This window comes from Perissodus microlepis, chromosome 3 (assembly GCF_051167445.1).
Source record: "Perissodus microlepis isolate ML-2025 ecotype Zambia chromosome 3, ASM5116744v1, whole genome shotgun sequence".
Lineage (NCBI taxonomy): Eukaryota > Metazoa > Chordata > Actinopteri > Cichliformes > Cichlidae > Perissodus > Perissodus microlepis.
In genome coordinates, this window is record NC_140463.1 from 2,905,686 (window position 1) to 2,922,585 (window position 16,900).

Below are 16,900 nucleotides of genomic sequence, written 5' to 3' on the forward strand. Positions count from 1 at the left end.
GTATTTTTCAAAACGCCCCTTAAACTTGAAGCAGTCAAACATATTCCTGGATGGAGTAGAGCTTGAATTAGCTCCAGAATTTAAATATCTTGGGGTCATTCTAGACCCAACATTATCCTTCAAGAGTCACATAAATAAAGTGTCCCAGGTACTTAAATTTAATAATCGAAATTTTAATCATATACGTAATAATTTAAATATGAATGTTGCAAAAACTTATTTTTACTCAATGATCATCTCTCATATGGACTATTGTTTGACGTCCTGGTCACTTGCTTGTCCAACAACACTTAAAACTATTGAAAACATTTATAAAAGAAGTTTAAAACTACTTGACAAAAAATCGACTTCCCACCACCACTGTCATGTGTTAAAAAAACATAAATTACTGAACTTCAATAACTTAGTGAAACTTAAAAGAGTGTGTTTAATATATAAAGTCTTACACTCCCTTGCTCCACCACCACTAAAGCAGTTCATTAGGCATAAAGAAAGCTCAGACAGGACCACTCGAGCTACAATCCGAGGAGACTTGTTTATACCCCACAGACGGACAGCATTTGGGCAGAACGTCCTCTCTGTTAAGGGTGGCCATCTGTGGAACAGTCTTCCTCAACCCATTAGAGAATGCTCTACACTCAATTTGTTTAAGGCAAAGGTTAAAAACTGGTTATGGACAAATCAAGTGTGTGATCATGTATGAGTTGTATAGTTTTAATGTTTTATTTGGGAACAGAATGGTGTGTATGTGTAAGTTTGGTGATGGAGTTTTTATTATGAATGAATGATGAATTTTTATGAATTATTATGTCTATTTTTTTATGTTTAAGGACAACAGATGGAAATTAGCCTTTGGCTATAATCTGGCATGTTTACATTCATGTAATTTTTATTTTTTTACATTTACGTTCATTAACATGCACTGTCCTAAATAAATAAATATAAAATATATATATACACATACACATATACACATACATACATATATATATATATATATATATATATATATATACATATATATATACATATACACATATATATATATATACATATACACATATATACACATATACATATACACATATATACACATATACATATATATATATATATACACATATATATATATATATATATATATATATATATATATAACGTGTGGTATTTTTCTGAATTCACTTCCTGTTTAACACGTTTTTTTCATTTGAATCATTTACCATTTAGTCAGAGTTAAACCCTTCTCTTTCCTCATGAGTGCAAGGGAGACGGATTATGCGGTTATGAATCAGAAAAGTCAACAGAGGTTCTAACAACTGGTTCATGGTGATGGCTAAGTGGAAAACACATCTGACTTGGCTCAGGGCTACTTATGGCTGACAGAGAACAAAGAGCCATAAAGACTGAAAATGTGAGCGGTGGGAGCTGTGCTTGGCACCTGATAGCTGACAGAGTAGAGAGGCTGTGAAAAGCTAAGACTTGCAAGGGACAGGTGGGAGAAGACCGTGCCTTAAGGCTCAAGCTGCTGTAGGCTGGAAGAGACCACTGAGACCATAATGAGGCCTAGAGTTGGCAATGGGAGTAAGAAGACAGACCTTGATACCAACACTAGATATACGCCGACTTGTTAGAAATGAACATTTAAAATGCTGCAGCAAGAGTCCTGACAGGGACTTGAAAAAGAGAGCATTTGTTTTCCTAAATATCCCAAAAGGTTGATTTTGTTCATCTGTATGTAGCCTTTTCAATGGGAGAAATGTTTCATCACTCATCCAAGTGACTTCTTCAGTCTCAGCTGACTGCAGGTTTCCCCAACCTTATAAAGAGTACATCTGTACAATAAGTGAAACCAGTCCATTGAATGAACAATGGACTCTGAGGTCAGTTCCTTGATCATTAATCAGTAATATGATCTCCTACATAGGTTTCTCTTCATTTGCTCCCTGTTATATGCAATATTGAATTCACAATTCTGCTCCTCACATATATGGCAGGATGAATGTTATTCCTTGGTTCAACCCACTTTCAGCCTGGCACATTAGGAGGCGCTAGTATAAATAGTGGCCATTTGAGCATTCCTGAATCGCTTACCCGTGATCTCCTTTTTGGTCACCTGACTTCCCTTTGGTGTTGCAGAGATCATTCTGAAGCCTCCATCGCGGCTGGTGGGTGTTTACTCATTGTAGTGTGTACATTACCTTACTTGGTGGTAAACAGATATTGTTTTTAGGTCATAGCTGTAGAAGCCTCCTATGAGCCACTCTGCTCATGTTTCATGACGCGGTTTACTCTGTACGTAATTCAATTTTGTTACGATCTCTGCCTTTTATTCTTTTATAGTAATTATTTATTATGCTTTGCAGGAAGTGTGGGCCTTAGTTTTACGCAACGCCACGCTAACTGAAGTGCTGCTGCTTTGCTTTGCTTTTACCGTCTGTTCCCATTGCGAGGTTTCTTTTCCTGCTGCTGCCAGCTTTTAAAGTGGACGTCGGCGTGGACAGCGGCCATATGCATGCCGGTTATGGGAGTCAGCTGGCGTACATATTAATTGACCCGATGATTAACTTATAGTCGGGCAGACGGCAAGTTGGAGCAACACGGCGATTCCGTTGGCTCCAGATTTTAAAGTTTTATCCAGATTGTATGTTGTTTTTCTGTTGTTTTGATCTGTTGTTTGGATTTTTGTTACGCCACTGGTGGGAGGCCCTTTTTCTAGCTGCAGATCACCAGTGTGGTCCTGCAGTTGGGTTATCCCCCAGCGCTACATATTAGTTTTGTTGTAATATATTAACATTTCTTTGTTTCTTTTATTCAGATGCGGAGTGCCGACGTGGAGGAGACTAGGGTGCCTTGGTGGTGGGATCCTTTGAGTGTACACACCTGCCTTGTTTAGTTTATTAGTGTGAGTGCGTGATTTTGTGTTGCACTTGTGTCTTGGTGTGTTTTCTTTTTGAGTTTGTGCGTGGCATCCCTGCCCCTCCACTGGTAAGCCTCAGCTCTGAATACCTTTTTAAGCATATTTGTACATGGATATTTATGATTGTGCTTTTATATGGTGTTTTAAATAATTATTAATAAATTGTCAACTTTATCATTGAACCTCGTCTCTGTACTGAGTATAACAAACGTAACTGCCTTCTTGGTGATTAGTGTTACTTCCAGTATTCTCTGGGTGAAATTCCCAGAGTGGCGTTGTCTTTTAAACTGTGAAGAGTATTTACTTTATTCTCACCTCGTGCTGCCACACATACAAGGTCTTGAAAAATCAGGCCCCATCTTATGTTAATGATCTCATAGTACTGTATCACCATATTAGAGCACTTCACTGTCACACTGCAGGCTTACCTGTTGTTCCTAGAGTACTTAAAAGTAGAATGGGAGGCAGAGCCTTCAGTTTTCAGGCCCCTCTTCTGTGGAACCAGTTTCCAGTTTGGATTCAGGAGACAGAAACTATCTCTACTTTTAAGATTAGGCTTCAAACCTTCCTTTTTGCTAAATAATATAGTTACACATAAATTTGAACTAAATTGAACTGAACAGCGTGAGGCCATCCCCAAGCTGTTTCTCCTGCTCACCGCCAAACCCAGACTCGGCCATCAGATTTCCAGATGGGGAAGCTCGATTCTTCCTCCAGAACACATCTCCACTGATCTAGAGTCCAGTGGCAGTGTGCTTTACACTAATGCATCTGACGCTGGGCATTACACTCTCTAACACTTGACTGTGTGATATTTAGCAGAAAGGAAATTTCACAACTGGACTTTTTGCCTTCCTATCACGTTACCACGCTAAAATTCACTGAGCTCCTGAGAGGGACCTATTCTCTTGACAGATGTTTGCAGAAGCAGTCTGCATTCCTGTTGTGCTTGATTTTTATACACGTATGGCCATGGAAGTGATTGAATCACCTACATTAAAAGCTGCTGTAGAACAATGAGGATGCAAATCGGATGCAAATTCTTTGTTGCCCAACCTCGGCTGCACAGTAGGAGGGTCGTCCATTAGCTAACTTCTAATCTCAAGGTGGGTGGGTCACTCCTCACCGCCTGCTGTTCACTTAGAAAAGCGTCATTGAGAAGAAACAATGGATCTTCCCACTGCATCCAATGGCTAGGCTGGTGCTGTGAATGCTACCCTGTCCTCATTGTATCCGTATGAATGGGTTAAAAAGGGATTAAATGTTTTTGTATAGAAACTCCATATCAATGCAACCAATTTACCTGGTAATTCTAGAGCAGTTAGTTCTAAAGGTACATTTATCCACGTACTGTACTGTAGGTCCTTATTTTAAGTATAGAAAGTTTAGACGTGATGTCATTCTGGACTAATAGGAATTTTATTAATATTATCATTCAATTAAATGAGGAAATGTATAAGTCATTCAAAAGTGTCTGCTATTTGTGTCTTCTGTAAAGTCATTTTAAAATGAAGCCAGAATATGCTGCTTGGTCATTAGTGAGTAAATATATTCATGTATAAAAGAGGATTTAAGTGTCTGCACCTCTACAACACAACTCATCAACACATTTACCTAATTTAAAAACTCACAGGCATTAAGAGCCAATGCCTGCTGGTTCTCAGCACCTTGTCCCGCCCCTCAGTCTGCTCAGCTCAGCTGATGCAATTCAAGAGGAGGATGTCACCTTTCAGCTTTTCAGATGTTTATATTAAAACAGCTTTCAAGCTTTCTATTCTGAAGAAACTATGGGAGGGACCTTTTCCTTTACTGCAAAGTTAACCATCTGCACAATGTGTTTCTGATACCAGCACATCAAACCCTTGTCGGAATTCTAAAGCAGCATTTTTCCACTGGGTGTGGATACATGTTTGTGTTTGTGGTCTTGCATGTAAAGGTTATAACGAGTTCGAGTGATACTCCGCCCCATCTATCAACAGCTCGAACGCTCAGGTCCTGTAGGCTTTTAATTTCTTTGTTGATAACAAGCAGCATTTTGAATTCATTGCTTATTTATGCATTCAGAGTGGACACATCTCAGACAATTACTGCAGTATAGTCCTCTCCTCTGTCTGTATACCCTACATGGCCAGAATCAGCTGATCCCTTAAATAGCAGGCCCAATAAAACACACAACAGCCCTGACTAATGTACACAACACATTTAGAGAGTATGGCTAGCATCCCTGTAGAAGGATTTACTGTAGTCACTTACGATACATCATTTTCAGTGCAGACTTTGAGCAATGTGTTTTTCATACAAGTTCTTTTGTGGACCCTCAAGTGGGTCAAATACCTTTTGTACATTTGTGCAGCTTTTATGGGCATCTACAAATCAGAATAATGGAATATGAAATCAGATACAGCTATATTCACCCTTTTGTCACTGTGATCATTGTAAGATGCAATTAGTGTCTCTGATTACAGTCTTTAGAAATACAAAAGAGTTGCTAAAGAGTCTTGTTTGAGGGACAAATAATAAATTTGTGTAATATCTGCAGAAAACTGTATCTATTCAAAATCTAAAGCCCTCCATTTTTAAACCACAGGAACTTAGAAATATTATGTTTGAAAGCTTTACTACTACATTTTTGTAAGATAAAGTTGTGAAGCTGTGACCTCTTATGCCTCAGAGGTCAGCGTGCTACTCCCAGCCGGGCCCACATTCCTCTCTACATCTGTACGTCATGAATCTAAAGTGCAAATCAACAGACAGACGGCTTGTCCCCATAGCAACAGTCAACATGGAGATGATACTGAAAACATGCTGAGAGGGCGCGTTTACTTCTTTGGGCGTTGCAGATGTAAAACAAGAACTGTTTTGATAAAGTGTTAAATTTGATTTAAGTTCTCACTGTTTATAAAAGATGGATGTGGCCACAGGGACATTGCTTATTGGGTTGATGCTTTCGATCATTTGTGCCATCTTGACTGTTGAACGCTTATGTCGCAAGCAAGGGGTGGATCTGACTGAGAACAACACTCATATGGTAGTGGCTTGTCAATCACAAAGTGGCCTGCTCTGTGACACATTCCCTGCTTATGACCATAATATACTAAATTAATATGATGCTGTATTGCGTGACACTTGAAACTAGCAACCTAGACCATAAACCAATCAGAAAAGTATTTATTGAGATCACTGATAAAGAAATGTTCTCCTAAACGTCTATACAACTGGTCTTCTTCTGCAACTTGTGTAGAGTTTAAGCATTTCCTCGTAGTTTCAATTCTGAGACTGCACCTTTTTTCCCATGGGTCTCTCAATAGTTTTACGAGTCCGGATGTTTTAGAAATACTTTGATACCCTTGCTCCACCTTAACATTCACCACTGCTGGAATCCCTGGAGCAAACTGAATTCTTTACGGTCACCTTTCAAAGCTGCAGCAAGTATCACTTTAGTACGAGGACAAACAGGTTCTGGTAGGTTCCTGTGATCACTGTGCAGCATATACGTTACTCAGTGTGTCTTGAATGACATACATTCGAAATAAAGTAAATATCACGATTCAGTTTTGGTTGTTCAAAGTAGAAATCGTTTACTTTTGTTTCTATGTTCTCTTTCAACCTAACACAGTTGTCGGGGCCACTATACTTGCTGCTCTTGCACTCAAACAGCACCATCATTCAAAAGCAATGTCATCTGGTCGGTGTGTTAGCATTTAGCATAGTAGCATACTAATATTGTATGCTAACTGAAACACCACCATAAAGACTGACTGCTACAGTTGTCAGGAAAAATAAATGACTAAAAGAGTTGACCTTTTAGAAAATCTGGCTGCAAACACAGTGAGATGTGTTTTAAAGCTTCTGAGTAAGCTAGCGAAAAGATCTTGAGTTTTAACTTGTGCTGGTACTATAGCAACTGGTCTTTAGATTCTTCATTACCAGGCTTTAACAATAGTGTTTTGGCCACTGACTTGTTGGTTTTGTGGTGTCTGAACCAATCATATTTAGACAAGACGTTATGGTACTAAGTTGTAAGCAAGCAGGCTTGGTTAGCAAACTGTATCCATAAACTGTAATACATTGAAACAGAAATCCACTAATTACTGCTAATTAACAAACTTTACTAAACTAAAACTTCTCTCACGAAAACTGAAGTGCAAACTTTTTGGACAGCCTCTATATCACAAGAGGCCATATTATCCAATAGCATGCATGCATTTATACAAAAGTACCAACAGTACTCAGTTCAGATCCAGTTTGATGATTTGATCCAGAGCTAAAAATGCTTTTAATGTTGTAAAATTGGGAATTTTAACATGAAAGTCTTCTGGAGCCAGCCTCAAGTGGCCATCAGAGGAACTGCAGTTTTCAGTTCAGCACTGGAGTTTGCAGGCTCACTGGTATACGATAACATTTTTAGCATTAGCCAAAAAGTAAAATCATCTTGTTAGCATGCTAACACTATTATATTAGTGTCCTGTGTTATATAAAGATTGTGTTTGCATGGAATTAGCTCTAGAAGTGACTTCAGTTGGCTGTTTGGAAAAAGTAAGTCTGACCACCAAAGTCAGTGGGATTCTGGGGATTCTGAGAGGAACAGCACAAAGAGAAGGCCCTGGGTCATGTTGATGTTTTAATTAACTGTTTATGGAGTGATTTTATGCATTATGCTAACTGTTAAAGCCTATTTTGTAGATGCACTTGTCTTTTTTTTCTCTCACTGACTGGCCTTATCCTGTCTTTGTTTATTTGTTGTTCTATATCAGCATTGTGTTTCCATGAGGAAACTCTAGTGCTGCTACACAGTGACAAAGATTTAACTGTGCAGAGATAAACAGGCTGAACCTTCACCTGCAGGTGACTGGGGCATACAGTTGTCCTCGGACCTTAACCATGAGCTGCTCACTTGTCACTTTAAATAACTTTGTCCTACTTTCACTTTTACATTTTTTTTTAGTGATGATTTTTTTTAACTTGTTCTGAGTTTCCTATCTTCAGCTTTTTGTGTGTTGCTTGAATGCTTCACATTTTATTTGGCTTTATTTGAGAAAGACGAGGGAATTGAGGACATTTGTATTTCTGCTCTGTAAGACAGTCTAAATGCTGGACTTAAGATTTTCTATTAATAAAATACATTTTTCACTCTTTATGGGAGAATCTATTATTTCTCTTCCTTCCCTGGGAAACATACTGTAGCTCCGGAAGGCATTTTCTTTCTCTAGCAGTCTAACAGTGACATGAGACTTTCATCATTTGCGGGCTCTGTATATATTTATGGATTCTTTATTTAATTGCCAAATTAATTATTTCCTAAGGCAGTTGCAAGAAACTTAAATGCAGTTCTAATTATGTTCAAAACTCACGGTCCAAAAGCATCCACAAAGCAATCAAAGGGCAGACCAGTTACAGGAGAAGGCAAAGAAAATATATAACTGGAGCTAATTCAGGCACAGTCCCCTTAACAGGAGGACAAAGGAGGGGGGAACAACTAAGCTGTAGTGCCTCTTCACTTCACTGTGCAATACCTTTTGTGCAATACTTTTGTTAATAGTCAATGGTGCAATAGACCTCAATACTTGAAATGTGCAATTCACTTGTATTTTTATTTTTATTCCTATTTATTCTATTTATCCCCTTTGTATATTTTATTTATATATGTCTCTGTATTTATATATGTGTGTGTGTGTGTGTGTGTATACATATATATAATATTCTGTAACTCTGTAACTTCTGTCGGTGCTGTGCTTTTGGAAACCGAATTTCCCAGAGGAACCCACCCGAGGGATTAATAAAGTTTTATCTTATCTCTTATCTTATCTTATCTCTTAACTTATGCAATCAAATGTAAACTGATTACAGAAGGGGTAGAAGGATAAAGCAGGACTAACAGGAAAGTTAAAATATTTGAACGAGTTATGTAGTTCACCATGGCGCTGTGGGGATCTGTGTATTATACCATCAGCTGAAGAATTGGGTCACCACTCATATGACATCTGGACACATAAAACACGCTACAAATACTCCACCACTTACAAGTGCTGCATTAGCTGCTCTTACATGATCTAAACCACACAAATTGCAGTCATCATGCCATTAGACCGACACACTGTTGCATAATATACACTGAATAAAAGGTGATATTTGCAATAATAGAATGCTTTCTCCTTCAATGTTTACTGATTGCAACTGCAAAGTGAAGAACACCCTTTACACCTCAGTGTGGCAGTCACAAAGATGAAATAAAATCAACACAGTATACCAAAAAACAGAGGACACTAAGTCCTTTATACACTGCCACTCTGGTATGTGGACACCAGTGTTGTCAGTTTATTTACTTGCATGTTAACTTATGCAACCAGATCTTACAAATGTAGGCATCAAATTTACTGACAACTACACATGTAAAATTAAAAAAAATCATAGCTGTAAGTTAGTTTTGTAATAAATAAAAAATCCTTCAGACCTCTTTTTACTTGGAATACATGCGAGTGCACCGTTACATAAGAGTATGGACATTGCGTATGCTTACACTAACCTATCAACTTGATATTTGCCACACTTCTGTACAGGAAACATGGGAAATGTAAGAGTGTTTTCAGTCTTCAGAGAAAGAAAACCCATGCTTTTAAACTTAGTCATCCAAATAGTTTCTTCACTGTAAACCATCAGCTGTGGTTCTGTGAAATTAACAGGAAAAGCATTCAATAGAATATTAAGTCAGAAGAAAATGTTTGTCTGCAGAAAGGAATGTTTTTGTTTGCTTTGCTGAGTTAGGCTAAAAGACAGCAGGCCGTAGCTTCACGTTTAACAGAGAGACACGAGAGGCATCATACTGCTTTTGAATAAATACAGATATTTTCCCTAATGTCAGCAGGAACCAAAGTAACATCAATGTTTACAGTACCAGGACAAATTTAGCTGAATCAAGCAAGTTTATTGTTTCTGTTCCATGGATAAAAAGTTATGTGACTCTCTGTAGAGGACCTCCTGTCGGTCTCGCTGACAATGCTCTCCTGTTGATTTCTTTTATTTCAAGCATTCCTAGTTAACCTACAATGGATATTAACACTGAGCAGCTGCTGACAGTCGCTCTGCAGAGCTCCACCATGTTTAGTAACCATGTTAGCACTGACCATCTGTGGAGAGAAACACAGAGTTTGTGGCTCAGCAGTTTAGTTGGCTTCACTTCCGCGTTCATCTCAAAAAGTTCACGAGCAAACCAGCTGGAAAACAGGTTATGTAGATAGAAGACTCTCGCTTGTTAAGATTTTTGAAATTCCAGGCTTCCCAGCCAATCATAGCAGGAATACAGGGGTTTATACTGCACAAACTACCCTAACGTGGTATGTCACTGTTTTGCTACGAGAGGGTTCCACATGACATTTTTAATTGTAACATATATTTTTTTCAAAAAGAAAACTGCTGTTTATTCATCAGTTATGTGGCATCATCACAAACTTCCTTCTGCATCATGATGAAAACAGTTGTGCAAAAAAGCCACACATCCTTATCTAAACATGAAATAAGAAAAAAATGTTTTATAATATAATTTTTGTCATAATCACAACTCAAGGTGTCAACATGATTCTTATTGATGAAAAACACAAATTTACAAATTTCACTCTTAAATGATCTGGATGGGTGAGACGGTCGTTTGGCCCAGGGTCATCAGGAGAAACAACAATGTAAAGCTGGGTGTCAGCAGCATAACAATGGAAAATAATGCCATGTCTCCTGATGACATTTCCTAGTACAACTGATGGACCCTGCTATGGTGCTGCAAAACATACATGTTTGACTTATCTGCATAGGGCACATTCCATAGGGCAGACCTTCCCAAAGTGTGGGGCCCGCCCCCTAAGGGGGGCGCAGAGCCATGGCGGGATGAAAAGGGGGGAAAAAAACAAAACGCTTGGACACTGCTAGCACGGGGCACCCACACAAACCCAAAGCAGGAGATGAAGCCTCGCTGAATATGTTTCCAAACCAACTTCATTCTAAGTCGAAGACTAGAAAATATGGTAAAGCATGTCTTCCCTTTGGTTTCACCTGCACAAGTGCCGAGGTAGGTCTCCCTGCAGAATTGGTTTTCCCTTCGTCGGGAGCAGCGCTGGGCTCTTCAAATCACAGACAAACAGTATCCCACATTTGTGATTTTTAGTTCACAAACACTTGTTGTAATGACTAACTAATCCTGACATTTTGGAGATGTTAGCTCTTTATACAGTAAAGTTACAGTGGGATAATATCAGGCTGATCTGCCACGATTTGTTCCCCCTGTCTAAATCACGGACAAACAGGATCCCACAGCTGTTTATGTTTTTGAACCCATTTTTCAGAGAGAGACATCTTTTGAAAAATGTATTGATAGCAATGTTGAATATTATTACACCGGAAAAAAACAACTACACGTAAAATAATCACACGTGACGCCTCTGCCTTTGTAAATGGAGGGACAGTAACTGTGTGTGTATGTAAGCGTGTAAAACCTGCAGATAGTCAGATTAACAGTATTTTGTCTCTATCTGCCATTCTGCAATTCATCTCATGTAAACAATAACACAGCGTGACGTGAAAAAAGGCACATACCTTTGAAGTTGCATGAAGAACTCTGTATTCCTCATTCACACGTAAACGTAAAAAAAGGAGTTTAAAAAATCTCAGTTCTCGGTGATTCGAACGCCGATTACGTGGACGAAACAGCTGCGTTTTCAAAAATACCCGTGTAGGTGTGGACGTAGCGTAACAGAGTGAGTAGTTTATTTTATTACTACCTGTAATTTATTGCAGGTTACTTGTATTTGCTTAATTGTTTACTAAATGTTTGAGGTGTGAAATAAACCGCAATGGAGCAAAATATGGGCGTGTGTGGTTGGAGGATGTGTGCGTGCGTGTGTTACACCCTGAAAAGGGGCTGAAAAGGGGATAAGTCAATGACAACGCTCAGACACGACGCTTCTCTTTCAGCAGCTTCATTGCGAATGATTCAGAAATATAAACAGACAAAAGTATTAAACATCTTAACAACGATGTACAGTCTCTGTTAGTTGTAAGAGGATATATCTCAAGACTTTTTTCTTTCCTTTCCTTTAAGTTACAGATTAAATTGAATGTAAGAATTTACAAAAACAGGTTATGAATCAATAAACAAACTTAGATCATTAAACTGAAATGTACAGAAAATAAACAAAATATCCATATAAAAATACTAATAGGCATTTGTCCCTTCACACAAAATAAACATGTTCTTCGCCCAGATCAAATGCAAAATGCACACAATGTATGTTTCATACACAGTCTGGCACGATAATGCTCCATGCTAGCCACCAACAGAGCGCTTAGCTTAGCTTGCTGCTTATAGCTTATCCTAACAACACAGTTAACACAGATCACCTAAATATTCCTAGTATCCTCTTGGTACATTTGGAAACACGGTCAGTACAACTCAACATACATATTTGTAAAGTCCAAAAGCAGAATTGCTCAATTATTACCTGAAAAGGGGATAAGTCAATGACGACGCTCAGACACGACGCTTCTCTTTCAGCAGCTTCATTGTCAGTGCGCATGCGCCAACCACCGTGCAGCCTGTTACAGTCGCTCCTGCTTTTTCTCTTAGTTTAGCTCTTTTTTCTTACGTATTCTTTTTTTTCTGACTTGTATTTTCATCCGTTTATTATCTTTTACTCAATCATGTGGATTGAGAGAGTTTTTGTTCTTCTGGTGGCCGTGGAACTGTTACTTTTATCAAGGAACGGGACCGCGGCACATCTCCTACACTCACGGACTGTTTACTCCAGAGATCAGCTGATCGCCCTGATGCCGGCCGGCTCGCTGGCCAGGCCCGCAGAAGTACCAGCTGAAATTTGGAGGAAAACACCTCGGGGATGCAGAGGTCAAGGACAATAGAGAAGAAAGAAGGAGACGGTGAGACAGCGGAGGCTCGAAGCGAGGAGGAGATATAAACCGTGTCTGCCGTCTATCGTAATGGGAAATGTGCGATCGTTGGCAAATAAAATCGACGAGCTCTCAGCACTGGTACGGAGTCAGAGGGAATACCGAGAGTGTAGCCTGATGTGTTTCACTGAATCATGGATGCACCAGGACATTCCTGATGAGAATGCTTCCGTGGAAGGCTTCCACACTGTTCGGGCGGACAGGGACAGCATCGCTAGCGGTAAGCGGAAAGGAGGTGGGCTTGCTGTTTTAGTTAACAACCGGTGGTGTAACCCTGCCAATATAACAATCAAAGAAAAGATTTGTTGCCCGGACATTGAACTGTGTGCTGTTGGACTCAGGCCGTATTATTTACCCAGGGAATTCTCTCACGTCATCTTGGTGGCTGTTTATGTTCCTCCCTCTGCTAACCCCACAGCTGCATGTGACACTATCCACTCTGCCATAGCCCGGTTACAGACTCAGCACCCGAGTGCCTTTATTGTGATCTCGGGTGACTTCAACCATGTATCACTGGACAATACACTAACAACATTCAGACAATATGTGGACTGTCCCACCAGGGGAGAGAAAATTTTAGACTTACTGTATGCTAACGTCAAGGATGCATACAGCTCCTCCTCCCTCCCCCCACTTGGTAGGTCAGATCATAACCTGATTCACCTCACCCCCCGCTATGTGCCAATTGTGAGGAGGGAACCTGTGACCACCAGGACTGTTAGGAGGTGGTCAGAGGAGGCCTTAGCGGAACTACAGGGCTGTTTCGAAGTGACCAACTGGGAAACACTCTGTGAGCCTCACGAAGAGGACATCAATGAGCTTACTGAGTGTATCACAGACTACATAACTTTCTGCACCGACTCCATTGTTCCAGCTCAGACTGTTCATTGTTACCCAAATAACAAGCCGTGGGTGACTAAGGACATCAAAGCCCTCCTCAACAACAAGAAGAGGGCTTTCAGAGGGGGCAATAAAGAGGAGGTGAGGAAGGTCCAGGTGTTACTAAAGGACAAGATCAGAGAGGCTAAGGACAATTACAGGAGGAAGCTGGAGTGGAAACTCCAGCAGAACAGCATGAGAGAGGTGTGGAGGGGCATGAAGACCATCACTGGATTCAGGCCAACCAACAGCAGGGGAGCTGAGGGAGGTGAGAATAGAGCTAACGAGTTGAATCTGTTTTTCAATAGATTCGACACCACAGTGTCTGCTCCCACCCCCACAACCTCACCTGTAGTCAGCCTGGAATCCAGAGCCACACCACTGTGCCAGCCTCTCTCTTCACATGGCGCTGTTGCCTCCTGTGAGAGTCCTGACACCCCTCCCCCACCCATCACCTTCACTCAATACCAGGTTGAGATGCAAATGAGGAGACTTCACTCAGGCAAGTCTGCTGGACCAGACGGAGTGAGTCCCCTCGTCCTCAAGACCTGTGCCCCCCAGCTGTGTGGAGTCTTTCATAAACTGTTTATGCTGAGTCTGAGTCTGCAGAGGGTCCCAGTGATGTGGAAGACATCATGCCTCGTCCCTGTACCAAAGACGCCACGTCCCAGTGGCCCCCAGGATTACAGGCCCGTGGCACTGACCTCCCACATCATGAAGACCCTGGAAAGGCTCATCCTGGACCAGCTGCGACCCATAGTAAGACCACACCTGGATCCCCTTCAGTTCGCTTATCAGCCTCGTCTTGGAACTGAGGACGCCATCATCTACCTGCTCAATCGTGTCTACACCCATCTGGACCAGCCGGCGAGCACTGTGAGGGTCATGTTTTTTGACTTTTCTAGTGCTTTCAATACCATCAGGCCGACCCTCCTGGGTGATAAGTTAGCAGCGATGCAGGTGGATGCTTCTCTGGTGTCCTGGATTGTTGATTACCTGACAGGAAGACCACAATATGTACGTCTCCCACAGTGTGTGTCTGACAAGGTGATCAGCAACACAGGGGCACCACAGGGGACTGTCCTCTCCCCCTTCCTCTTCACCCTCTACACCACAGACTTCAGCCACTGCACAGAGACCTGCCATCTTCAGAAGTTTTCTGATGACTCTGCGGTGGTTGGATGCATCAGCAGGGATGATGAGACAGAGTATCGGGCTGTGGTCGACTCCTTTGTCACGTGGTGTGAGCAGAATCATCTGCAGCTCAACGTGGCAAAGACCAAGGAACTGATCGTGGACTTCAGGAAGACCAGGAAACACTTGACCCCTGTTTCAATCCAGGGGGTCAGTGTTGACATTGTGGAGGACTTTAAATACCTTGGAGTACACATTGACAATAAACTGGACTGGGCTAAAAACACCACAGCACTTTACAGGAAGGGCCAGAGTCGTCTCTATTTTTTGAGGCGACTGAGGTCCTTCAACATCTGCCAGAAAATGCTCAGGATTTTCTATGAGTCTGTTGTGGCCAGTGCGATCCTCTATGCTGTTGTATGCTGGGGGAGCAGGCTGAGGGTCGCAGATGCCAACAGACTTAATAAACTAATCCGTAAGGCCAGTAATGTTGTGGGGATGGAGCTGGACTCCCTCAAGGTGGTGTCGGAGAGGCGGATGCTGTCCAAGATAAAGACAATGTTGGATAACACCTCCCACCCACTCCATGACATGCTGGTCAGTCACAGGAGCTCGTTCAGTGAGAGACTGAGATTACCGAAAAGCACCACTGAACGACACAGGAAATCTTTCCTGCCTGTGGCTATCTCCCTGTACAACGCATCCACTTAACACACTGGTTACTGCTACATATACACGTTTCTTTTCCAGCTATTTATTTATGAGTGACTTATGTATGTATATATATGTATATATTGTACTATTCTTGTTAGCGTATTGTCTGTCTTGTCTTAATGTTGGTTTATAATGGAGCACTGTAACAAAAAATAATTTCCCCCAGGGATTAATAAAGTATTCTGATTCTGATTCTGATTGCGAATGAGGCATCATGGCCAGAGCTCCCCCTTCCGGCAACGGCAGGCATAACTAATCAATCATGATCACTAAATCACATGGATTATTCCCCAGGATCGACAAGTAGATCACAGATTGAATTTTACACAGGTTGTAGTCACATTAAGGATTGTTATCCGGTTGAACATAGTCATGAACTCTTTTAACTATTTTAGCCTGTGTTACATTACGTCTCTTAATGGGACTTCTTTTACCCTTGTTTATACATTTACATATTTGAAATAAATTGAATAATACATTGGGTAACTTTTAACCACAACTTTTTACTCCATTATGAACTTCAACTAATAATCAATCTATCACACACTCCCCCACAAAATTAGATGTCCTCCCGACATCGCAACTCTTATGAACTAAAACTTAACAAAATGTCACAAAATCCTGTTGTTTTTAATCTTAGTTTCCTCTTTTGTACTGAGTCTTAAGTCTGTTCTTTGTTCAATATCCTTGCATGAATAGTGGCTGACAAATTTGGAATGAATTAGGCCACATGGTTATTGGTTGAATGTCTCTGTGTTGTATGGGCTGATACTGGTAGGGCATTTCGTTTGCACACACTGTACTGTAGCATGTTGGAGTACCCAGCTGATCATAGGTGAAAACCTTAGGGGCTCGTCTCTCCCTCCTTGGCAAACTATAGGTCCCTTCTCTGTTGCTTTCAGGCAAGCATGGGCGTGGAGATACTAGAGTGTCATCCATTACCTCTCCAACTACTTGTCCATCTTCTTCTTGATGGTCTTCTTCCTGTGGCCTGTTATCGTCCTGTGTCTCAGGCTCCTCTGTGTACGACATGAGCCTTTCTTCACCCAGTGGTCCATTACCACCGACCTCTGGTTTCTCCTGGTCATCACCATGCTCTGTGACCCTCTCTGTACTGGGCACTTGAGTCTGTGTTACGGGCCCATAATAGTACCCCCATTCCTCCTCGTCATCTTCTACTTCCTGGTTCACCTGTTCTGTGTCTTTTTCCCTCACCCTTCTTTTCTTTTGCTTCGGTGATACTTCTGGTGGCATTTCCAGGGGTAAGTAATCACATGGCAGCAGCAGGTTGCGGTGCATGATTCTTGACCT

General features: G+C 41.0%; 1 protein-coding gene across 1 annotated transcript; it reads left to right on the forward strand.

Moving 5' to 3' along the window:
- The first annotated feature begins 12,871 nt into the window (after positions 1-12,871).
- Positions 12,872-16,008, forward strand: LOC146389433 (uncharacterized). Its single transcript, XM_084914443.1, has 2 exons — positions 12,872-15,124; positions 15,985-16,008. Exons 1-2 carry the CDS (start codon positions 12,893-12,895, stop codon positions 16,006-16,008), a joined length of 2,256 nt encoding a protein of 751 aa, XP_084770569.1. The 5' UTR covers positions 12,872-12,892.
- The last annotated feature ends 892 nt before the right edge of the window (positions 16,009-16,900 follow it).

Bases quoted from the DNA above. Each gene is read 5' to 3' on its own strand.
- LOC146389433 (XM_084914443.1), top strand. From the start codon at position 12,893: ATGGGAAATGTGCGATCGTTGGCAAATAAAATCGACGAGCTCTCAGCA. The intron at 15,125-15,984 runs GTACACATTGAC...TAACTATTTTAG, and splicing joins AGGACTTTAAATACCTTGGA to CCTGTGTTACATTACGTCTC.